The sequence below is a fragment of the Trifolium pratense genome, linkage group LG7 (assembly GCF_020283565.1).
Source record: "Trifolium pratense cultivar HEN17-A07 linkage group LG7, ARS_RC_1.1, whole genome shotgun sequence".
NCBI classification, from domain to species: Eukaryota; Viridiplantae; Streptophyta; class Magnoliopsida; order Fabales; family Fabaceae; genus Trifolium; species Trifolium pratense.
The window spans coordinates 1,436,977-1,463,435 of NC_060065.1; the positions used below are offsets into that span (position 1 = coordinate 1,436,977).

Below are 26,459 nucleotides of genomic sequence, written 5' to 3' on the forward strand. Positions count from 1 at the left end.
ACAAATTAAATGTAAAGAAATGAAAAATTTGAAGATCAAACTCTCACCCGTCAAATATCCATATAACTACTAATTGAGTTGCATTAACGGACAAATTCATAATTCATTCTTAAATACTTTTAATATTGTTTGACCTTATATAGTATTTTTTTTTTAATATCAATTTTTATTAACTAAATATTGACATTTAACAAATAGATATATATTAGTCACGGAAAGAAATAGTTATACAATAAACTATTTTTAGAATTTATCCATAAAAAATTGTTATCATTCAATATTTATTGTTTGAACTTTATATATTATCTGAGTGTTACTTCGAGGAGATTAGTCTCTACAGTTGTGTGTGGAGGATACATTTGATTTATATATAAAAAAAAAAAAACAAATTTGTTTGTACCAAAAAATAAAACAAATTTGTTATCCAATCATATCGTGGATGTATTTAATTATTTCTCTTTTATAATTTTTAAGTCAAAATTATTCTCTTTGAAGTCAATGCATTATTAGTACTATACACTACCTCCGATCATTTTTACAGGAAAAACAGTTGACTATGTAGGTTCATTAAATAATTAATGTATTTGGTCTATATTATGGACCAAATACATCGATTATTTAATGAATCTGAATCTAAAAGTGAGTTATTTCTTATAAAAAGAATCAAAAGGACTAATGGAGTATGTAAAGAATAAACATGTATTTTTTATAGTAAATTATAAACAATACTGTTGTAATTTTGACATATATATTTGGCGTGCAGAGGAAGCGGAAAATACTGTTTGAAACTCACGTGCATCTACGACGTCACAAATTCGAATTCAGATCACAATGTTCAGTCTAATAATATTGACATTTTTAGTTGAATTACATCTTACAAACATTTAATATGACCCTATATATAATGTGGATTTAGATCTCTAAAATGATTAAAATGTAAAGTGGATAAATGAAGAGTTGTGATTGTAACAACTTCATAACTTGTTATGATGTTTTGATAATATGTACCTTTAATTTATTAATTAACGATTGAATCACTCATTTTAGAGGACTTGATGCATATGCGTTTTTTTTTTTACCACAAGTATCCGACTCACACAACCGTCTAATCTGGTTCGCGCGTCAGTTCTAGCACCAAGTAGTTTGAGCTCATTCCCTATTAAGTTCAACGTCAATTACTACGAGACCAACCATCTATTGGTAGTCATGATTTATATAATTTGAAATCTAAATTGGGTATGGGAAAAATTCAATTAATGACATTATTAAAGTGGTATATTTGGATTTGGTCAATAAGAATTAATTTGTCAATAGTAAAAAAAAAAAAAAAAAGTAGAAGAAGAGTTAATTGTGAACATATCCTAAATCCTAATGCTACATTTGCTACTGCTCCACTACCTCATCGATGCCTTGCTACATTTATTAAAATTAAAATTCCATAATAATACACAATCTATACCAAATTCTAAACCAAATTCCAACCACCCCAATTTCATTCATTCAGATACCATTTCTAAACAGATTACACATTCATAGCTTAATCATATTCATATAGATACTCTGTTTTTACTTTTCATTCTCAAATATTAATTAGTACCTTAATTTTGACCTTTCTCATCATGCTATATGGTTAGTACCTTCAAAGATAATTCTTATATGCACCCTACTACTAACTCCCACCAAAACATTGCTCCTTCCATTTCACGTTTCGTCACTTTATACGTTTCAATCTTCCATTTTCTGTTAGATTCATCTCATACATCACGTGACTATTATTTACCCGTTTCTCTAAAAACAAACAAATTCCTAATACCCTATCAAGGTTTTGCAAAACAAGAAAGAAAGAAAAAAAATCAATTGAGATGAAAAAGAGTCCAAGTTCCAGAAATTTAACAAATCCAATTAGTAAATGGTTTTCTGATATTAATTGGCGTTTTGTTATTCTGATTATTCCTCTGTTTTCTTTTATCATATTCTTCTCTTTCCATGCACCAAATTTAAACGCTCTTTCATCTTTTTCTTCCGTTAAGAATCTTCTTTTCGATATTCCTCTTCAGAAGGTTAAGAATGGATTATTTATCAACACTGTTAATAATTCACCTACGAAGGATGAATTGTTACGATCGAAAATTGCGGTGTGTTTGGTTGGTGGTGCTAGAAGATTCGAATTAACTGGACCTTCAATATTGGATATGATATTGAAAGAGTATCCGAATTCGGATCTTTTTCTGCATAGTCCGTTAGATAAGGATTCATTCAAGTTTTCATTGTTGAAGTTTGCGCCGAAAGTTGCCGCCATTAAAATCTTTCATCCTCAACCGTTGCCGGAGAATGAGTCGTTTGTTCATGTTCTCACGGCGGATAACTCTCCTAACGGAATCCAGGTTTCAACTATTTCACTTTTTTCATTTTTTCATATTATATTATTAATTAATTCATCAAATTATTAAATTTTTATCAATAATTCTTCACCAAAATATGTTATAATTAATGTAAAATTGAAGATCACCAAGAATTTTATTAATTAAAGTTACATTAATTATCATTTTACATCATTATTACAACCGATGACGCCGTAGATTAATGTTGCAATGACAAACTTTTTAGGCATAGGATTTATGTACCAATCGTTAATGATCACCGTTCTGGTGATGGAAAGAAAAAAAAATTCATGTAAGTCAATTTTCGCAATTATATTGTTGAAACATAGGTGATATTATGATCATGATATTTTGATCATCATCTTTATACAAAAGTATAATTCAAATTAATAATTTTAAATTTGAATCGTCTGATTTTAATCGCAAACCACACCAAATTCAGGTCCTGTGTTCACTCCTCCACTAGTTTGCACCTTATATGTGTAGATTTTTCATTTTTGGTGTTCAATTGAATCAATTTCCTTTTTCATATGTCAATTCAAAAGTCTATTTAGGACCTTAGGATAGTAACGTAAAAGGGAGAAAATAATAATAATCCATTTATTTCTAATACTTTTCAGCTTCCAAATCGGTTTTGTTTGGTTGTAAAATTTGTGGTGGGTAATTAGTCATACCAATGGGACATAATTTGACAATAACTTAGATGGCTGCATTAGATAGGAAGTTGTTATCATAAACACGTTTGCCTTAAATTGTGAATGTGAAATGTATATAAAAAGTTAAAATCATACTTATCCCATTTTTTGACAGAAAATCATAGTACTTATCCCTTAACTTTATTTTTAGCAAAAAAATAATTTGATGTCACGTTGATCCATTAATTTTATTTTTTGCATTATATTATACTCCGAATACAAGAACATAAGTTTTTGGTGATTTTTACAAGACCTATGTTTTTACTAATATATTAATAAGGTAGCCTATTTTTTTTCATAATTTCTACATTATCTATATTTATATATTTTTTTTGAACAAAATTAATATTATATTATTACGGATACATAAGGTTTATTGGTGATGGTTTTACCATTGTTCTTTTTCTATTTTTTTTACCAAATATTATATCCTTTCTGATTTTTTGTATCTTTTGATTTACTTTCCAATAAATTATTATTTCATGTTACCAAGTGAGTAGTGGCAACGCCGCGACTCCCGTGCGGACGCACGGTGTCCTGTTAGTTACTTTAAACTCAAACGAAAATGTTTGCATTATTATTTAAAAGACTTAATTAGTAAAATGGTCCCTTAAAGACATTTTTGGTTTCAGATTGGTCCCTTAAAGAAAAAAAGGTCCAAATAGGTTCCTTAAAGGAAAAAAAGTCCGAATAGGTCCCTTAAAGACATCTCCGTTAATCAGTTTGGTCCTATTTAGACCTCTTTTTATGGACCAAACTGATTAACGGGGATATTTTTAAGGGACCTATTCAGACTTTTTTTCTTTAAGGGACCTATTTGGACCTTTTTTTCTTTAAGGACCAATCTGATACCAAAAATATCTTTAAGGGACCATTTTACTAATTAAGCCTATTTAAAAAATGAAAATGTTTGTAAAGTCAATGTTTTATAAAATTATTATTGAATCTGTTTGAATCTGTATTACAATTTTTAATCAGTTTTTTTTTTACAATTAAATAAAATTAAATCTTAACAACACTTTTGATCAGTTATTTATTTTTGTTGAGGTAATGATCGGTTAAAACTTAAAAGCAAAGGTTTTGAAACACTTATGATAAGTTAAAACTTTAATTGAGGTAATGATCAGTTAAAACTTAAAAGCAAGATTTTGCTTCCAATGTAGCCCACATTTATCTTTTTATATAACAATTAATTCATTTACTCACAACAAATGTAACTTTCTCAGGTTTTTCAAGTGAATGCGTAGGTATATATTCTTTTTCTCTCTGTTTTTCTTTTATAAAGTGAATTGCTTGGTTCAATAGTGTGTCATAAAAGAATTTCACCTTTTTTTGGTCTAAAAAGAATTTCACTTTTATAAAAGTATACTTTACCATTGCATGGCCAATAATTTCCAATTTTAATAGCATGAAAAATGTACCAAAAAAAAATAGCATGAAAAAAATCTCAATAGAATTACAATTACACAAGCATATTACTCCCACCTTAACTATAATTATAAGTAAAATTTAATTTTTAAATTCGTTGAATAACTATATATTGAACAGATATATCATTTATTTAATAAATCTAAAAAATGAATTTTATTTATAATTAAAGTTAGAGGAAGTATTATGAATAGTAGCATAAGAATAAGATCTCTACTCCAAAAACGAAGGTATTGCGACCCATGACCAAGCTAAAGACCGATCTATTAAGACATTGGATTAGTCTAACAGAGATGTTGCCATTTCCTTGTGGCTCAAAGACACAGTACTAGACCCATGAAGGATCCCTCACTCCCTATATAATATAAGAAAGCCCTAGCCTCCTAGGTTTTGTGTTCTAGGCTGGAACACATAATCACCATCACAATTCACAATATCAATAATTTATTTCTCAACACTTTTTAAAATTATCTAAATATTTTTAATTCTCAAAATCATAACCTTATATTAGTTATTAATTACTCTCTCCGATTTTTTTTTTTTTTTCTACCTTTCACCATCAGTTTAATCTGGTTCGGGGATCGGTTCTGGCATCAAGTGGTTCCAACCCTCTTCCGATCGCAGTTGTAGGGATCGAACCGTGGTCCTTCATACCAAACTACCGGATTCCCATTTTTAAAGTCTTTGGCTTCTAGATTCAATTAACCTCAATTTATTTTTCCTTGTTTAAGAATTCAATTGGTTGGGAAGCCGTCAGGTTGGGTTGGCGGGTATAACCACAAATTTTTCATTTTTTTACGCTAAAGGCTTTGGAATAGTTGTTAGTCAATTTTTTTTAGCTTAAAAAAGTCATGAAAAAAAAATGCTGCTAGTAACTTATAACACATGTCAAAAAAATGCTTCTAACTATGAAATTTAATTGAATTAAATTTGCAGGGACTTATTCAATATTTTGACTTGGTGGAAGGATGCCTAACAATGATAAGATCACATCAAGTGAAGAACAACATAACATACGATTGGATTATTCGAACCCGAGTAGATGGTTATTGGAATGGTCCACTCAGCCCAGAAAATTTTGTCCCGGGGAAATACCTTGTCCCACCCGGTTCATCATACGGTGGACTCAATGACCGGTTTGGTGTCGGTGACTTTAAAACCTCAACAATAGCTTTATCTCGTCTCTCGCTCGTTCCAAAACTAGATTCTGCTGGATTCACAAATCTCAATTCAGAATCTTCCTTCAAAGCCCAACTCACTACTCAAAATGTAAGCTACCAAACCAAACGTCTCCCATTTTGCATTGTTTCAGACCGAAAATATGATTTTCCACCGGCCCGCTATGGTGTACCGGTTGCGGCATTGTCGAGTCCCGGTCCATTAAGTGGAACTAAGTGTAGACCATGTAGACCGGCTTGTGTAGGCGTGTGCGTGGAAAATGTGATGATGTGGGTTGAGAAAGGGTGGAGTTGGACCGATTGGGCCGATGGGTCACTTGAGTTGTGCGATGCTCATGGTAGTTGGGAAAATGGTTGGGAAAAGATTTTTGATAGAGTTGCTGGAAAAAAATTTGCTAATGCTAGGAAGAGAATTCACAATTTGAAATTTAATGATTGTGTTCGAGATTTCATTCAGTTGAAAAAACTCGCTGCTCAATGGAATGCACCTCCTATAGAAGAAATTTGTACTTTGGGGTTAACTCATTCTTGAGCAAAATTGATTAACAGCTATTTTAGCATTTAGTAAACAAAATTGGAGATCATAGGAAAGAAGATACAATTTTTATTTGATATTTGGATTTTTATTTTAAATTTTTATATACTAGTAGGCATGATATACATACAGAGGATGTAGGCATGATAGAGAGGATATGAGATAATGTTGATATTGGAATTAGCTTTTTTATTTTAAACTATAATTAAGCGCTTTTATTTTTATCATGTGTTATTCATGTTTTTCGACTCCAAGTATAATGTGTGTCCAAAAAATGTTACTATTTGTTATTTTCTGATGTAGAGAGTCTATGGGACACCAAGGGCATCTTAAACACTAAGATCAAAATTGAATTCTCACCTCATTTTAATGATCATAGCTGGTGGCATTACTATTTTCTCTTTGAATTAAGTTTCTATTGTTATTTTTCAGTGACTAAATATGAGACATTCAAATTGATTTATCTTTTTTCATTTGTAGGAAAAAGTTTAAATGAGTAAATATTAGGTGGATTTGTCACATGCAATCATGAACTATTTATTCCAAAGCCACTTTAAAACTCCAATAGACCCACCATTTTCATAGTTTCTCACTCAATTTCTTCTTCTACACGTTAGTGGCTAGAATTAATGTGCAAGTTATTTCACTCCATTGCTATAAACATGTTTTTAGAGGGTAAGAAAAATGCTATAAACATGTTTTTAGAGATTAAGAAAATAAGGACAACCATAGACAGAGCATTGCAGATCACGGTTAAAATGTTTAGTTTTTTTTTTTTTTGGACAATCTTTAATTGGCGTTAGTCACGATCTCCAGTTGAAAGAGGAGGATTGTGTTTGGGCTTCATAAGGTCCTTCCTGAAATTTAAACAAAAAATGATATGATTAGCGTCAGTTTCATACATATTACATTTTTATTTTTGGATGATTATCAATTATGGTATTAAAAATGTAGTTGTCTTTAACTATATATTTGGAGGTTCGATTCATGGTTTATACAGATGAAATGAAAATACTCATCTTATGTGTCCCACAAATTCCCCGACAAAAATTAATCATCGTTAACAATAATTAAAATTTCGTACCAATACCAATGTTACTTAAAAAGTCATTAAAAATGAGCATTAACTTATACTCTCAAATAACAAACATAGATTGTTCATCCATGATAGAGTCTATGTTTGGTTTCAATTCTGGAATAGTCAGAATTAATTCTAGACGTGTAGAATTGATTTTGCCTTGTTTGATTTCTCAAAAGTATAATTGATTCTGCCTCAAGAATTGATTCAATTGATTCTACTTGAAGCTAAAAATTGTAGTTTCTCATTCTAGAATTGATTTTTAGACTCAAATTATTTGTTCAACTCACTTTTATATGAATATACACAAACATAAATCAATTATGGCGAAATCAATTATATCAAAATCACATAACCAAACACATACAGAGTCTATGTTAGAATTTTCCAATGTCCGAATAGTAATCAAAATTGATTATGGCATCGTCCAGAATTTTTTTCGTCTTTAACTAAGAATGATAAACAAACACTAATTATACGCTTCTTTTTATTCAAAGACTAATTATATGCTTCTTTATCAAACTAATCAGAATTTATAAAAAATACTTTTTTGGTACCTGAATTTATAAAATATTTAAATTAGGCAATATGTTTTTTTTTTTTTTACGAAAAATTAGGCAATAGTTGAAATTGCCATTCATTACCATTTGATCCTTGCGCGTCGTTGACCATTATTTTAGACTTTTAGTGAAGTAACACTGAACTAACACATGCTAAGTAGATGACAATAAAAAACTAAAAGTGCAATTAAACCTAAAAATAATTGGTAATTAAACTTCCATTCATTAACATTGCAAAGTAGTAGATCATCACATCATCACATGAGTGGGCAAATTTTTTCTTGAAGGAGGGGAAAATAAAAAAGAAATGATGAAAGAAAACCTATAAAAACGAAATACAGCTTTCCCCAAAATAAAAACAAACGAAAATACATGAAGTAACATCCTAATTATAGGAAGGATATTTTCACTTCCCACCTCCCGTGAATCTTTTATACCACAAAAATCGAATTTTTACTAGTGCAAATTCAGAGTAAATTTCGGTTTTTAGAAACCGAAATTTGTTTTTAAGGCAAAAAAAATTTCGATTTCTAAAAACCGAAATTTTTTCAAAAACAAAATTGAAAATTCAGGGGATAAAAGATTCACGGGGTGGGGAGAGAAAACATCATCTATACAAAGTATTTACATGTATCTTGTTATTACTGGATATAGGATTGGCCAGTGATATCTACATCACGATCTCCAGTTGAAGGAGGAGGATTGTGTTTGGGCTTCATAAGGTCCTTATCAACTGGCCCATCAGCACTTTGTGTATCACTTGCTGGTGGTTTTGTTTGTTTTTCTTGTTGCCCTTTTTCTGTACCATATAATCCACCACCATAAGCACCATGTGTTACTGGCTCCATTCTTGATATTTGAGGTCCTTCTCCTAATTTTTCCTCTTTCTGGTTTTCATTTTCCATTATGATGACTGTTTCAATGCTCCTCTTTGCCACTTTGTGTAGCACAATCTGAATTTCTGAATTGTATTATGTACATTTTCATTTAGTCTTCAAAATTGGACGAGTGTCATCTTGTATTTACGTGGCAACATAAGTCCAAGCCACGCAACCCATGTTCTCTTGGCTGATCCATATCCATTCTTCTACTGTAGAGAAGAAAAAGCCTAGATATAATGGTAACTTATTTGGATTGGCATACTGACTTGAGATTTTGGAGTGTTTTTTTTTAAGATTTCCGGTTCTAATCCTCTATACATGTATGGTAGAATTGGTCTTCTGAGATTTGTCGGTCCTTAATCCCGATAACGAGTTTAAAAAAAATATATAATGGTGAAGACTTGGAATTTTGATGTGTGTTCTTCTTAAAGATTTAAATTGAATTCTTAATATTTGAATAGATTTTTTTTGGGAACGCTAAGGTTTTCAACAAGTTTTTTCTTTGTTTACCAAATTCAATAATAGTCTTGGTTAGAAATGACCACGATAGGCCCGGTACAAGAATTAAAGTTACCCTTAAAAGTGTCTACTGAAAATGATAAAATGTTGCCTTAAAAAATAAGGATAATGATAAAATGCACACCTTCAAAAATTTTATTTTAACACCTACCGTATTGTATTTTCGGTGGACATGAAATTTAACATCTGTCGGATTCTATCTTCCAATAGGTTTAGAGTCATTTTTTTGTTATTATTGTTTGTGTTTTAACTATTATATATTTTTAGTTGTGACTGAGACTTTTGGTGAGTCTAAGACATATTGCTCAATCAACGGTGCATGAACTTTTGCACAAATAACACATCAAGTTCGAGATGATTTGATTGGCTAGGTTCTTTGTGAAGCAACAAAGATAGGTTTTTCGATAATGATAGTAAACTTTGATAATGGTTATGACAGAAGAAAACAGTTTTTTGTTTTGGGTGTGAAATGATTAGTGTCTACAAAGGAACTCAAAAGAAGTTGAAACAAGAAGACACAAAAACCTAAAAATGAGAATGTTCGTTTAGGTTGCGTGGTTACTTTTTGGTGAGTAAAGAATGAGAACTTATTGTTCTGTGCGGAAAACACAACCACCATATGAAACTAAATTATAAGGTTATATTGACATTGGTCGTTTGAATCAGGATGAGGATAATCTTGTTGTTGAGATGACAAGAAATTTAGTATTTTAGCCTACTGAATTCTATCTTCTGATAGGTGTAAAAACAAATTCAACAAATTAAGGGCGGGTTGCATTTTAGCCTCTCAGATTCAATCTCCCGCTCCCGGTGGATTTTTTTTAGGGTATTTTTGGAAATTTGAGGGACATTAAGCAATAAGGAGGGAGGGGGTCAAAGAGTAATCCCAAAAGTTTAATTGACCAAAAAAGAAAATCCCTTGAGATAATGGGCAGTTGATTAGATCCATTTAACACTCCATACACACCTCCATCTTTCTTTTCCCACCCCCAAACTTCTTATGTGTCCAAAAACCTAAAGATAATCATTTACAACGCGTTCAAATTTTAAATTATAGACACATTTTTTCCCCACACTCCCTTTAAAGTGAAGAATACTTATTTGGGCACAAATTCAAGAAAAAAATGTTTTGGCACACACACTCACAAAAGGTAAAAAGTTTAAACAAAAATAATATTTGGCACATCACTTGATAAATTTATTTTATTTTTAATTTATTTGGCTTATGTATGTGTGCCCCTAAATAAATTTTTTTTAGGTTTGTTCCCAAATAAGTCTTCCTCCTTTAAAGTAAAAGAAGATAGTCACAATTTAACAGTAGCTAAATTATTTTTTAAAGTGCGTCAAAAAAAAAATATTTTTTAAAGAATTTGTTCACATCTAAATTTTAAAATTAGTACATGCAAAGTATACTTTACAAATTTTGTACACATGAAATTTTAGACATCCGTATTTTATAATCTAGATGTGTAAAATCCATGTGTGAAAATCTTAAAAAAATATATTTTGTTTGTGTGAATATTTTTAATATCGTCAATCAATCATAATCAATAAATGTTAATTTATAAATAATTCTAATAATGTAAAAAATTCATGGCAAAATTTTGTAATTAATCTCCTTATTAATTCTCAACCCTTCATAATTAACCATTATTTTAAGCTAAGGTTAGTAATAGTGGGGTGATGGCATGTGAAAAGGATAGAATCTCATTGAACAGGTGTGAATCTCATTGAACTGGCCACAAATATTTGATTTTTATTTTTTTATTATACTATGTGTTGCACTTTAACTTTCTAGACCACATTTATTTAAAGTCCATTACAATATAAACTTGTTATGTGAGTCTAAAATTTGTTGTCGTACCAGTTACTCGCGCGCCCAGATTAACATTTTTTTTTCTATCAATAGTTCAGAGATTAACTTTTGCCGCCCTACCAGTTACTTGCGCGCACACACATTTCTCATTTTATCTTTTCGCTACTTAAGTAGCAAACATTATAAAAATGAGAATTTTTTATAAATGTTGTCCGCTACTTAAGTAGCGGACGTTATAAAGGTAATAAAGTGTTTTTGGTGGTGTCCTTTACCTAAGTAGCGGACGAATGTATTTTTGTAAATTCGTAGGGGCGTGAGAAAATCAGTAGGTTCACAAAAGTAAAGGTCAATAGTTTGTTTTTTCACAAACCAAAAACAATTAATTTTTTTTAACCAAAAGAAGGAACTTGCATAAAGAAGGGATAAACAGTTTTAAAAATTGCTGGTTGCACACTTTTATTTCCTCAAAACTAGCACTCATTCAAACTGTTGGTTTCTTGTCCTTCAATTCATAAATCCAGGTTGTACAAAACTAAGAATTATGTGCATTATTAGTTGGGAAAATGCTGGTTGTTACAAACTATATATAATTTTGCAAAAATTTACGTCAAAAAAAAAAAAAATTATTATCTGATTTCATTCATTAATATATTTATCTTGTGCCTCTTGATAGTTTTCATTAATTTATTTATCCGATTTATTAAAAAAAATCCTATGTTTTATTATTGGTAATAAGTAACTAATAGTACTAGAAAGCTTCCATATTATTGTTTTTCCATTACAGTAGGTAATTTTTGCAAAATTATATATAGTTTGTAACAACCAGCATTTTCCCAACTAATAATGCACATAATTCTTAGTTTTGTACAACCTGGATTTATGAATTGAAGGACAAGAAACCAACAGTTTGAATGAGTGCTAGTTTTGAGGAAATAAAAGTGTGCAACCAGCAATTTTTAAAACTGTTTATCCTTTGATGGTTTTGTCTTCACTAAACAACAACTGAGTCTTTAGCATTGTTATACAGTGTTCAAAGCATATATGAACATCATAGTTGGCATTATGTTATGTTTGCTTATGGTACATCGAGAAAGTATATAATACTACTTTTTTTTTCTCAATTATTCCTCTGTTTGATAAATGACTCGTGAGACCCTTCTTTGCCGCACAAAAAAAAGGCTAACATAGCCGTGTGCTGTTTTAATTTTCACAATATTTTGGGGATCCTTGATTTTCTCATAATCTACTTAGAAATTATAAACCAACTAACTATTCTTGATTTTCACATTAGTATCTTCCTAGAAATTATAAATCAACGGGTCTAAGTTTGGGTTCTAGTTTCAATTGTGATCTATATCTACAACTGTGATTGTAATATTGTTGATGTGATATCTTCCATAATGATATCGCGCGGTTGCAGTGTAGTAGATATTTAATCACGTGTATATCTGGATTGTAACTACATCAAAAACTGCGTAGAACACAATTTTAACTATAGCTTGTTCAAATCTTGTTACTAAAAATTAAAATTTAAGAATCTCAAATCTCAATCTATTTCGAATCTAAGGGAAAAAAATTATATTTAATAATCTTTAATCTCTCAACTATGTATTTTAAAAGTATATTTCAATTTGTAACTGCCGATCAAACTAAAATTGTGTTGTGGTACTTAGTTTGTGTAAAGAGATAATATTCTACACAGTATATATACACAAAGGGCAGTTTGATATATAAATATTTTCCCTCGTCATCATCTTCTTTTTCTTTTGTTTCTCTCTCATGTATATGTATTGGGTAAAAAAAAGTGTATTAAAATATCATTCTTCTTGTGTAAAATATTATTTCACATAAAAAAAATGCAATGCATATTGTATCAACCGCAATAACAATAAAAAGAATTGTGCTATAGTGAGTAAATATTTTAATGGCACAACTAGTGGCGGAGACAAGACCCGACCAGTCCGAACTTTAAAAATTTTCTAGCTCCGACACTGGGGACAACAATGTCATTTGATAGTAGTTTGTGTAAAAATTTATTTCACATTGAACCAATACAATGCACATAGCATCCGCAGGGACCTGGATTCCGTGTAGTCGCTTTTTCGGTGCAGTCATGTAGTCAGGACATCTATAGTCGTACGATCAAGATCAGACGATTATGATTTAAACTATTATATATTAACTGCATTTGTTTAAACCGTCTGATCGAACGACTATTAAACGATTTTTATGGAAAAACAACCGGACCAGATCCAATTCCCATCCGCAGTTTAAATTTTAAAAGCATAGTGTTGACAATCTCTGTATTTTACAACTCACACCCGCGTTAACTTTAATATATGTTAGAAAAATGCAGAAACACCATAAGACCAGAATGCTATGGAATATGGATACTTAAAGATTCCACTTCAGATATTACAGAAGAAACCACGCCGATACACGCGGTTATTATCTCCAATCTCCAATCTCCAATCTCAATCACATGTTTAATACTCTAACTATATGAACTTCAATTTATTATTTTAATATTTAAATCACACATTATTTCAGACAAAAACTTTAGACAGTTATAGCAAAAAGCTGGCGTCTATGTCCTTACTCGTTCGTGTGCATGTCTAAACTATATAAATACTACAAATTAAATCTCTTAATCCTAACTCAAATCACATTCAAATTTCTCTACCTTTTTTTCTCTTCACACTCCTTCAATCACCATTTAAATTAAAAAAAAAATGGTAGGTGTTTTTCGGCGTTCAGTTTCATTTCCAAACAAAAATCCTAACCGTCCATCACAAAAGCCACAAATATCACACCACATAAGATCCATTAGTCTTCCATGCAGATCTCACCCGTTAATTTCCCAGATCAAAGATGAAATCAACGGTCTCAATTCATGGATTAATTCCACTTCAAAATCTCAACCACTAACAACCAAAAACCTCTCTAACGGTTTAACACTTCTCAAACAAACACATGAAACTTTTCAAGACATTCTCCAACTTCCCCAAACACAAGAATCACTCCGTTATCATCCTCTTTGGGTTGAGAAGCTTCTAGAATATTCTCTTCGATTCGTCGATGCTTACGGAATGTTCCAAACATCGATATTATCTCTTAAAGAAGTACATTCATCAGTTCAAATTGGAATTAGAAAACGAGATGAATCAAAATTGGTTATATACTTAAAAGCTAAGAAAATTTTGAGTAAGGAAATTGAGAAGCTAGTTTCTGGAATCCGATGTGTGAATCTCAATGTTCCACAACAACAATTACATGTTCCTGTTTATTCATGTTCTTCAACGATGCTATCAATTGCAGATAGTGTTGAATTAGGACGTGTAATTGAGGATGTTATGAGTTTAACGGTTTCTGTTTCGGTTGTTCTTTTCAGCGGGGTAGCAATGTCATTTGCTTCGAAGAGATTTTCTTGGGTGAAAATGGTTAGAAAAAGTGGAAGTTACAAAAAAGAGTGTGAAGGGATTGAAGAAATTCAGAAACAGTTGAATGAGGTTGAAAATATTGGGAATTTGAAAAAGAAAGGAGATGAAGAAGTAAGATCGGTTTTGAAGAGAATGCGCGATTTAGAAGAATGTATTTGTGGTATTGAAAGTGTTAGTGAGAAAGTTTTCAGAGCTTTGATCAATTCACGAGTTCTATTGCTCAACACTCTTACCCTGTCGCAGTAGATCATAGTTTTTTTTCTTCTTTTTTTTTTTGTTAATTAAAGATCTATAACAATATTCTTTTTATGTATTTTTTTTACCTATGGTAGTAATTTATCAATCATAAATCATACATGCAAAACATACCATTTTTTCCTTAGTGCTCTGTTTTTTTTTGTTTAACTTTTTTTTTACGGCACTTAGCGATAATTTACAGATGAGCGAAAGGTACACAGACAATAAGTTGTGCCGTTAAACCTTTCTATATAGCAAAATTAAGCCTTCGGAAAACTACATTCATAGACCCAAAGAACATAGTACTGTTGTGCATAAACTTTTTGTTTTAAACAATTTATCGTTGAAGCTAGTATTTGATTTTCCCTTGATTTGTGAGGATTGAATTTGAGTGAACATCTAGTATGTTGAATTTATGCTTATATATACAACTTGTAAAGCTGGAGAGCATCACCGTGAAAAAACCGTTCTCATAAATATCGTGATCTATTTAAGAGACTGACCTCTTAATGTCAATGCTATTTTATACACGCTGATAATAAATCAAATTAATGATGTATGTAATAAGACACTCAATTATCTATTCACATTGTTAAAGGATAATTCAAGTTAGTTAGTAAGTAGTTAGTTATTTGTCCTTGTCCTTGAAGTAACTGTCCTTGTTCATTCGTTAGTTAGTTACTTGTGATTGAAGTAACCAAGTTAGTTAGAGTCTATGATGTATATAAACTCTATAACCATTGTATTTTCATTCATTGCTTGATCAATAAGATTTCTCGCTTTTCACTCTCAATTTTTCCTCATTCAATTTCCCTAAATTGTTCATTCAAGTTCTAACACACATTGCGCACCATGTTGGTATACGGTCTCATTTTCTTCTTATCAAGAAATTGCACTCATTTATCACAACCTTAGCTCATGTTTACATCCCAAACAAGAAAAATAAATCAATGTTCACGTGCCAAATTCTTTTTCATGGAACAAATATCACTTGCAACGTATGATGATCCATTCATTACTTAGGAAAAGGAAGATTAAAGGAATTAAAAAAGGGGAAATGCAAATAATAGAGGAAAATTAGGCGTTGCATGATTGTGGGAAGAGAAATTATTAAAGCACATGGCATGTTGGTGTTTCTTAAATTGAAAAAGGACATGAAGCATGGATGACAACTAATTACAGTTGCATTTGCCGATACCTAATCAAACTACTAACCCGTAAAGGATAGTTGAAGGTTTAGCATGTTAGGCCTAGCATTACAACTGATAAATAATTAGTGCACATGATTTTTAAGCAAATTAATATGAAAATAATTAGAGAAGTGGTTTGTTAAGCATGAGTAATGAGGTTAAGACTTTTAAAAGCTATTTAATTTAAAGAATAATAATGCAAAGACATCCTTGATGGGATTACTTTCTTTAATTAGCTCATAAGTTAAGTAAAGACACCATGCTTTTGAACCAATTTGTCCGATTAATCAAGTGGTTTAGAACTAGCATGTGTTGCACCTCTTCTTATTAATAATCGATTTGGTTTATGTTTGAGAGGTCAACCACAAAAGGAATCAACTTACTACCACATGTTGTGGATCAATGTTGTTTTAAATCTCAGTCGTTGGTTTTAGAACGGACCGTTCAGATTACATAATATTAAAAGTAACTATAAACAATCTCAAACATCAATTATAGACCAGACATTAAGAGCAGTAACTGCGTGACACAGCATATAATAGCCTATGATAACACAAATTATACATAAAGAATATGAATTTCTTCTTTCTAATGAAGTAAGACTAGTAATAATTTCTTCTTCTTTTTTAAGGCAAGTAACTAGTGATTTAGTGACTTTTCGAATTTATTTTCACATCCAATAATCCAACAAGAATGTCACATAGTATTCCTTAATTTCCTTAACAACCTAGTGATCACCAGAACGATTCCTTCATTATTGGGGCCGTTGCCGGTGGTTAAAAATAATGAAACCTTTCCAAGTGAATTAATTAGGTGAGCTAGACCCACGTAATAATCCTAATCCATATATAATTCCAATCATAGGCCTTTCTTTTTTCTTTGACAAATCACAGGTCTTTCTTGTATAATCAAAATTGAAAAATCCAATTCCCAGCTGCACAAAACCGTTCTTTGCTCATGACTGGTGTGGTCCCTGTTTTATGTTAGTTAATGTAGCTGTCCTATAAATAAATAAATGAATATTAAAGTCTACTTAAGGAATGATTTATTTTTTTACACAGATAGTGATTTATTTAAGAAACATTCTATTAAATTAAATATTTTTCTCTTAAAATAAGTATTTAATGATTAATTTTTTTGGTGGACAATTAGTTTATATTTTAGAATAACTAGTATGATACCCGTGCCAAGCACGGGGGCAAACCTTTAAAAATTTACTTATTTTTGTTTACAACATAAATAAAAATTATGATGAATAGAGTAACAAAAAACGCATGATAAAAAATAATGGTCGATTTTTAGAAAATCAAATAACTCATATAATTTCTTTTCGTGATATCTAAACTAATGGTCAAATTTTAGGAAATCAAACTTACGATTTATTGACACCATTAACAAAAATATATCATCAAACGGTGAATCTCATTTAAAGTAATAACGGATTTGTGCTACATGAGCTCACACATCTCATATTAAAATTTTTGTATTTTATGAGCATAAAGTACTATTAAATTAAACTTAATATATGCTTTCATTAGATATATTAGAATGACCCATAAATAAACACATTTTCTTTTGATATAAATTTTAAAAAATAAATGTTTACCCTTGACTAACAATTAAAACACGTCTACTGCATGTTCTCCAATAATACATATTATCATAAGGAATCACTTTGGTATTGCATACACAGGATAAATACCACCAATCGCAGTTAGGTTCCAAATGTTCTACTTTGCCCAATATAGCGTACATCGACCCCTGCAATATTTAATTGTGACAACTTAGGTACAACTTCATAAATCTAAAATGAAAATAGACAAACAAATCAATATCAGTAATGGTTACCATTGCACATAAACCAAGGGTTGATAGAGTATGTCTAATTGTTTTGTACACCCACTGATCCAATACATGTGCTTTTGTAGTTTCATTTATTGCATATATCGAATGAGGCTTAGAAATTGTTCTGTCCAGCATTCTATAGATATAAAAGACATATTTTATTAAGTGAACATAAAATGCATTCCAAACTACTCCGTGTATATACTGTAAATAGGAGAAAACTATAAACCTTTGCTTCAATTCTGCAGCGGCATCAATATTTGGATTGAATAACACCCTTGTATATTGTCCGAAATTCTGAACAGTAGGTATACCTGAATTATAATTTAGTTATGTTGAATTTTGTTTAAGCATCGAAGCCTTATTAAAATTACACGGTGAGGGTTATGTGATACCTTTCCAAAAATTCATCCTTCCAAAAAGCAATACAACACATGTACTGTCGGATGCATCAGACTTTAAAAAATTAATCAGCTTGTCCACATAATGGCCACGTAGAATACACTTAAATCGATAACTAAACAAAACATAAAGATTAATAAGTTACTCTCTCCATCCCAAAATATAAATAAAAATAAAAGAAAAAAACTTGATGTATTGGGTTAAAAATTTGGAGTACTTTACATTATTTATTTATTAAAAAAATAAATAAATAATTGACAAACGAAAGTCTTAGTTTTATAGACAAACGAAAGTTTATTTAATTTTATGCTAAGTATATATTATAGACAAACCTATCAAATAATCGGTATCATAGTTATCATTAAAAATCTTATGAGGTTCACTGATCATGTATATATTAGCAGGTATCAACTTGTCATCAAATTTTTTGATTTTAGTTCCAAATTGAAAATTAATTTTATAGGCATGATTGGTGGTTCTATATGATCCCACATTAGTGGCAACACTAAAGTTGCTTATGGAATACACATGGCCCTCAGTGAGTTCCTTTTCATATTTGTAAATTAATGTTCTTCGAACTGTTGCATGGATCTTTTCACCCTAGAATACACACAAAAAAAAAAAAATTAGATATGATTGCTTAAAAAATTTAAAAAATAAATTGAAAATCAAGATGTGAATAAACCTTCTTATCCATCAAAACCATTTCTAAAGAATATGGCAGCACATCTCTATTCATATCTTTAACAAACCACATGCGAACAATTCTAACCAATACATTCCATGTTTCTTTGGATGGAGAAATTTCAGAAATATAATTATATTTTGGAGGCATTTTCTTAAAAATTCAAGTAAATAAAAAACAATGAAAATAAACAAAGAGATATAACTATAACTAAAGAGAAGAGAATTGAGAAATGATGAGTTTTAGGGTTGAGATTAAGGTCCTATATATAGTGAAAAAAGGACATATGAGTAATTTGGTCAAATTAAATGTTTCCTTTTAAATTACCCTAATAAAAATTTAGGAATGTTTTATGCACATGATTTGAATCAAGACACAAACAATGACTTTATCCATACCATCCCCACATATTTGCGATCCAAAAAAAAAAAGCATAAAAACTATAAGCAACAATCTTCCCCACATATTTCCTTTTTAATACTATTGTGCCACAATTTGACAGCTTTGATTGCTATGAAATAGGATCACCACATTAATATTACTTTTTATAAACATAATTACATATTTGCCGATCAATATCAATTTGTATTGAATGTAAATAATCAATTCCCTTTTTATATATTATTATTATTATATATTTGATTATTTGAATTTTTTGTGTAAAAAAAAATTATATAAATAATTAATAACAATTTCCGAAAAAAAAACTATATATTATGTCTATCAATATAATACAGATGTTGTGACAAATTTCCGGAAAAAAAAAATAAAATTAAATTAAATGGACAAATATATGAATGTCAATATATAGAATAATCAATTGCCGAAAAAAAAAATTATGCCTATCAATATCAATTTGTATTGAATGTAAATAATCAATTCCTTTTTATATATTATTATATTATTATATATTTGATTATTTGAATTTTTTGTGTAAAAAAAAATTATATAAATAATTAATAACAATTTCCGGAAAAAAAAAACTACATATTATTAGTGAGCAATCTCATATATTCCTGTTTTATAGTATATCCTACAATTAGTGACAAATCTCGGTCATAATACAGATGCTGTGACAAATCTCGGAAAAAAAATTAGTTAACATATTTCCTTTTTAAAATATCTATATTCAATACAAATATTGTAGGATGATTGTGAGCAAAACATTTGAAATTGAGCAATAAATACAAATATGTGAGGATGAATGTGAGCAAAGCATTTGAAAATTTGCATTAAATGAGGCTTAGAAAATAAGCCTCAAATGTATAGTATTAAGATTAAGATTAAGATTATAATAATTCAAAATTTAAGATGAGTCGAGTTAGTAACATGAATGAATTATTTCGAGTTTGTATATTGTACTAAAAAGTGTGGTTGTATAATTTTTGGTAGTATAGTTGTATATAGACATATATCATACTATTCTTTTGTGCTAATTCAAAACTCCAACAAATGATTTTGTGTCAACCTCAAGTTTTAAACGAAAAGTACAGATAATTCATTGTTGATTATAGACGTTGTAAAAATTAAATTATACACAAATGATTGCTACTAATTCATTGTTGATTTTTTATTTAGAATTTTTTTCTTATTGGTCTAGTAAATATCAAAAGAGATGATGGTGAGTATGCATTTAGTTTGTGATGATGTTAAAATTTCTATTTTCTATATAAAAGATTTTTTTACCGGTATTAATGAAATTTCTTTTATACAAAAAAAATAATTTATTTAAGAAAATAACTTTGCACGGTATCTTAAGCGTGTGTAGTTGATGGTTTCCGGTAGTAAATATAAATCATATCTAAATTATAAAAAAATTGCACATAAATTATAAATGTTTCCGGTATTTCTTTAGTAATATTAATTAATATAGTACAAACTTTGAAGTGTGCCCATCTCAAAGGGCTCAGGTTTGATTCCTCTCGGAGAAAAAAAAAAAAACTCTAATTTTAAATTGACCCCCACAAGTGAACGGTAGAATTGATCCCCTTAAATAGTCGATCATTGGACGGGATACTACATTTTCAAAATAGGAAAAAAAATTAATATGGTACAATCATATTTTATTTTACCATAAAGGATTATATATATGTATATATATATATATATACAACAACAACAAATAAATTCATTCATTTTATTTCCTTACTATAATAATTTTTGTTTAAAATAAAAACATATTTTAAAAAAAAGCACAAAAAATTAAACTTGTATTTTGTTAAAAAAATTCCTGCAACCAAAAATAATTAATTTATTCAAGTTTTCAAATTATTGGAAAACAAATTTGTGATAATAACAATTTGAATTATTTCTTTTTTAAGTATGCAAATTAAACGCAATGTTATGTTTGACTTTTTTTAGTGAAAGTCATACGTATGGAGCATTGAAACTTAAAATTCTTTTCTTTCTTTACCGGGTAACCGATTGCACAGGTTGACAGAAAATATTTTGTTTTTAACGTGTTGTGAACATTGTTGTCTTCTACTGCCTTTCCTCTGTGTTATATTTTGCTGCGGGATGGATCTATTCATTAAATTCAATATTCAATCTATTAAAGGAAGCCAATAATTTCGGATCAAAAAATGGAATTCAATAATTTCATGGAATCAATTTAATGTTATTTATGTATGAGAAAAATAAAAATTCATTCAATTATAAAAAAATTAACAAAGAAAACATTTAATATTATATATTTTTATAATTAAATTCGTTTATTTATTTAATTTTATTTAACATTACTTTGTTACATATATTGCACGAAAATTCATATAAAATATTTAAAATTTATTTATTTTTATAAATTAGTTTGAATTCATATAAAATATAATTTGTTTCAATTCAATATATTTTTTTTACTTTGTTACATCCTGTATGAGAATTCCTATAAAATATTTTAAATTTTATTTCGCTTATTTATTTCAATTCATTAAAAAAAAAACAAATTCATTTTATAACATGAAAATTCATATAAAATATTTTATAGTTTATTATATATACACAACACATTTTCATGACAACATCGTTTTATAATTTTTCTTATGATATATATGTATGAGACTCTTAAAGAAAAATCATAATAAATAAAAAGATGAAAGTTAATTATACTAAAGCAATAACATAATCTTTCAAACCAAAGCAACACATTGCTTAAGCTGTAAAATAATATTTACGGTAGAAATATTACATCTTTTCTATATATAAAAAAAATACACAATACACCTTTAAAATTAATTTACATTCATACTTGTGAGAAAGATTAACAATCACTTAAAACTCATATATTATGATTAACAATCACTTAACCCTAGTTCACATATCACTTATATTCTTCTTTTGGGTTCCACATCTGCAAAAAGTGAAAAGAATGATGAATATATAGATTAAGAAGAATATCGATAATAGAAAAATTGAAAATAGAAAAATTGAAAATAATACAAAGAAAATAGCTAAAGAGAAAAGAGATGGAAAATGTGTGATTTGAATGTTCAACCAAAGACCATTTATATAGGGAAAAACATGGGTATATAAGTAACTTTATCCATAATATGTAATTAAACCGATTAATAACAAATATATTGATTCCTTTTTTGGTGAATGTCATCTTATGATTTTTTGTAGAAAATTTAATATTTAACACACAAACATTAGAAAGAAGCAAAAAATCTCATGAAAATTAAATGCTTATAATGCAATACTAAAATTAACTTTGAAAAAATTATTATAATTTTTAAATAATTTCGTGATTATTACTTTTAATTATAAAAATAATTTAACAAATAATTTATTTATATAAAATATATAAACCGACTACAATTTTTAGAATATGTTTTTAATTTTTTTCTTTATTTTTTCAATATCAATCACTTGAAATTAAATGTTTCCTTTTAAATTACCCTAATAAAAATAAATCAACATATAATATTATATTTTAGGAATGTTCTATGCACATGATTTATACTACCTTTTATATATTGAATAAATCTGTGATACGAAATTTGAATTTGAATCAAGACACAAACAATGACTTTATTATAAGCAAAATTTGACAACAATGAAAATTTTAATTTAGGTAGTAAAATTATAACAACTTTCTAAGCAAGCCAAAAAAAGCCAAAAATCTCGAAATATTGAAGTCAATTTAATGCTATTAATGTACAAATTATTTTCAAATAATAATTTCGATTTAAAAATTATTTTCTTTTGAAATAATAATAAAATAATAATTTAAATATGAAAATTAGTATTTAAATTCGTTTTTTATTAGAAAAAAAAATCATGAAAAAAAAATTTGTGAATAAATTTTTTTCTTCCATAATCTTTCATAAATATGTACTTTATTTGAAATATAAATATATATTATTAATTTAAACTTGGTTATATTTTTATAATATTTAAACAAATTTGGTTAATTATTACTTAAATTTATTAAAAAAATAAATTGACTTTGAATATCGATTATTCACGAAATTTAATATATAATATTTTATAATATAATTTATTTATTTATGTGTTATATATTTGTGATTTATTTATTATATTTCATTTATATTATACTAATTATAATTATAATTGTATGTTTGGAATTTTATTATTTGAATTTGAAATATTTCCTTTTTAAAGTATGCTTTTAATATGGTTGTGTGAGGATGAATGTGAGCAAAGCATTTGAAAATGAACAATAAATGAGAGCTTAGAAAATAAGCCTCAAATGTATAGTATTAAGATGAATGTCACTTTTTTCATTAAAAGCTTCTTGTTGTTGTCATCCTAGACTAACATTATTTTAATGTTTTGAAAATTCTATGCAAAACATGTTAATATGATCAACGCACCTTATATAGGTGAAAAACTCAAAAAATTAACCTGTTACTTACCCAACAAGCTAACCGGTAAAACACTTAACGACTAACTAAAACAATTAGTTATTCTAACTAACTTGTACAACAAGCTAAGACACTAATTGCACCTCCCATACAAGGTACTACTTGAATTATATACTCAACATAGAGTGATTCAAAAAATGCCGCGGACATGATTACCGATAATTGCAAATTTTCCGGAATTAAGTCAAACTCTAATATGGACCACTTTTTCAAGTGGTTTATGGTGGTCCAGTCATGAATAACATTATAACGAATACAAATTTTACAAAATTCACTGTTGGATTGAAAATTTATATTATATAGATCATCCATAATTTTTTCGCTACTTTTGTCCATGAACTAGAGGATATGGATATTTTATAATTTCATAGGGCACTCGAGAAAATTGATAGGGTGACAAAAGTAAATCTCTCCAACAAAAAGCAACAAGTTAGTACGTTTGTCATGTTTTGTAGGGAGGGGGTGTTTAGTATTCTAGGTTCGCTACATATTGATGACTTAACTCTTCATCTATATGTTATGTGGAATCATGAAGGTGGAAGATTTTTCGTAAATTAGGGTATGGTATTATAGAAAGAACATTTTTTATTTTAATATACTTGGTCCTTAACGAATTTATGTGACTTGGAATTCCACCCACACTCTTTTGATGTAAAAGACATATATTAAACTTTTCATGAGCGGGTAAAATACGTGATTTGAAATTTTTTTATACAGCTAATGTGTGTCTTAAGAGCATATGTTAAGAACTCAAAAAAAGAATTATTGAATTGAAAAACACAATAATTCAATTTTTTAAAAGTTGAATGTACAACTTTTAAAAATAATTTTTCTATATTGAGTTGTCTATCTATTATGTACCCTTAGAATATATATTAGCATTTGCGAATATATAATGCCTTTCTTCAAATTTCATAATAGTAATCATTAACCACTTTCATCATATTGCCTCCGTACCAACCCTTAAAACTTAGTAATAATAATTGAAAGGGTCATGGTAAATACTCACAATGTTCAATGCAAAAAATTTAATTTTATGATCTTTAAAAGTCCTGTTAACGAGTGTCCCCGAAACACTTTTTAAATATCTTAAATAATAAATTTTTATGAAATTATTATAAAATTGTGTAAAATCCATATATTAAGAATTGAAATGTTTAAATTTTTGAATAAATAATTTCTTTAAATAGAATATTTAAAGAGTACTTCGTAAACACTAGTTATTTTGCTTGAGTTAGGGTCCGTTTGACCTAGCTTTTTTTAGGTGAGAAGCTCTTTTAATCATAAAGCTATAAATAATAGTTTTTTAACTAAAGTTAAAATTGTTTGGTAAATCTTAATTTTTTTATAAAAAAAAGTTAAAATTTGTTGTTTTTTATTATAATAGGGTTAAAAGATATATTTGATAATATATTATTATTTTTTCTAAAATATAGAAACTGTTTTTTTGTTTTACTAAAGCTTTTAGAAATTGTTGTTTGGCCTAACTTATTACTTTTAAATAAAAAGAAGAGGAAAAAAATTAGGCTAAACGAGCCCTTAGATTACTTTTATGTTTGGTTGATGTCAAAGGATATATATTTTCGAGAGTCAAATGCTAAAGTTGTACGTTGTCATAAAATAAATCAAGTTATGGAAAGTCATTGATCACTTGTTGAACTTTACTCGCCCGCCATAATTGATCAGTTCATTTTCTACACTGTTAATTAATGATGTTAACTACTGTTTATAGAATAACTAGTGTTTATATTAAAAAACAATTATAGTTTAAAAAGATAAAATATACAAATTTTAAGATCATTTTATTATATTAGACTTCTTAACTAATATCTTATAGCATATAGCACTAGCTAATATTTTTCTTTAACATAATATGGATTTACTTGTAAGTACTTACTTATATAGATCATTTTGAATATAAAAATGTCATAATATTTTGCATTAATATGTCAAAATTTTGCTCATTAGAGACAAAAACAAAAGACTTTTTGTTTAGGGATAAAAACAAGTAATTTTATTTTACAAAACAAAAATCAAAACTCACTATAAAAGTAAGGACCAAAAACATATTTCACCCTAAAATAAATTTAGAAATTGAAAGAAACTAACCATTTTATTGAGAAATAAATCCCCAACTACAAATGGTGCATCAGAGTGTGGAGACTCTTAGATCTAAAGAGAGAATGTTCTCATAGTTGTTGCATCATACAATAGTTGTAGGAAATAATAGTATTAATATTTTTTTAAAACTTCCGACGTAAAAACCGAGTAATCTGAAGGGATCAATTTCATCATCCGGTTGCGGAAAAATAATAAAAGTATTAACACTATAGTTGACCAATATGTTAATATTATGGAATTAATGACAAGTGAGCCCCATTCCCAAATTCCTCATTTGCAACTTCGCCATGCTTCTCCTTGCTATATATGTACAACACTGTAATAATCGCAATATTGTTAAGTGAAAACATCGCAAGAAAAGGAGAAGCCACGAAAATTAGTACCCAATTATCATAACGACTCATCGACACCAATAACTGAAAGGACCCAAATAAGAAATAAGTTAATAAAATCATCCTTCTCATTCCTTTCACCAATTTCCAACTTCTCCTTAATGGTTCAAAACCCCAACACGATTCCACCACTACAATAACATGCATGAAGCTCATGTTAACGGCCAAATACGTGATAAGGGAGACACAAACA

The 26,459-nt window shown here is 28.6% G+C and overlaps 4 protein-coding genes across 4 annotated transcripts; 2 read left to right on the forward strand and 2 right to left on the reverse strand.

Moving 5' to 3' along the window:
• The first annotated feature begins 1,384 nt into the window (after window positions 1-1,384).
• On the forward strand, window positions 1,385-6,451 carry LOC123899296. The gene is made up of 2 exons (XM_045950402.1): window positions 1,385-2,384; window positions 5,441-6,451. The coding sequence occupies exons 1-2, from the start codon at window positions 1,863-1,865 to the stop codon at window positions 6,212-6,214; spliced, it is 1,296 nt and encodes a 431-aa protein (XP_045806358.1). The 5' UTR covers window positions 1,385-1,862; the 3' UTR covers window positions 6,215-6,451.
• A 2,045-nt stretch (window positions 6,452-8,496) lies between these two features.
• LOC123899992 lies at window positions 8,497-8,760 on the reverse strand. Its single transcript, XM_045951270.1, has one exon. It carries the CDS (start codon window positions 8,758-8,760, stop codon window positions 8,497-8,499), a length of 264 nt encoding a protein of 87 aa, XP_045807226.1.
• A 4,966-nt stretch (window positions 8,761-13,726) lies between these two features.
• On the forward strand, window positions 13,727-15,067 carry LOC123899297. Its single transcript, XM_045950403.1, has one exon. The coding sequence runs from the start codon at window positions 13,804-13,806 to the stop codon at window positions 14,755-14,757; it is 954 nt and encodes a 317-aa protein (XP_045806359.1). The 5' UTR covers window positions 13,727-13,803; the 3' UTR covers window positions 14,758-15,067.
• A 2,641-nt stretch (window positions 15,068-17,708) lies between these two features.
• Window positions 17,709-18,403, reverse strand: LOC123899996. The gene is made up of 3 exons (XM_045951276.1): window positions 18,179-18,403; window positions 18,013-18,097; window positions 17,709-17,919 (listed from the first exon to the last, which is right to left on the reverse strand). Exons 1-3 carry the CDS (start codon window positions 18,192-18,194, stop codon window positions 17,709-17,711), a joined length of 312 nt encoding a protein of 103 aa, XP_045807232.1. The 5' UTR covers window positions 18,195-18,403.
• Between the last annotated feature and the right edge of the window lie 8,056 nt (window positions 18,404-26,459).

Excerpts from the sequence above, each read along its gene's own strand:
- LOC123899296 (XM_045950402.1), top strand. The coding sequence starts at position 1,863 with ATGAAAAAGAGTCCAAGTTCCAGAAATTTAACAAATCCAATTAGTAAA. Across the intron at positions 2,385-5,440 it reads ACTCTCCTAACGGAATCCAG|GGACTTATTCAATATTTTGA; the intron begins GTTTCAACTATT and ends TTAAATTTGCAG.
- LOC123899992 (XM_045951270.1), bottom strand. The coding sequence starts at position 8,760 with ATGGAAAATGAAAACCAGAAAGAGGAAAAATTAGGAGAAGGACCTCAA.
- LOC123899297 (XM_045950403.1), top strand. The coding sequence starts at position 13,804 with ATGGTAGGTGTTTTTCGGCGTTCAGTTTCATTTCCAAACAAAAATCCT.
- LOC123899996 (XM_045951276.1), bottom strand. Across the intron at positions 17,920-18,012 it reads GCTGCAGAATTGAAGCAAAG|AATGCTGGACAGAACAATTT; the intron begins GTTTATAGTTTT and ends TTATATCTATAG.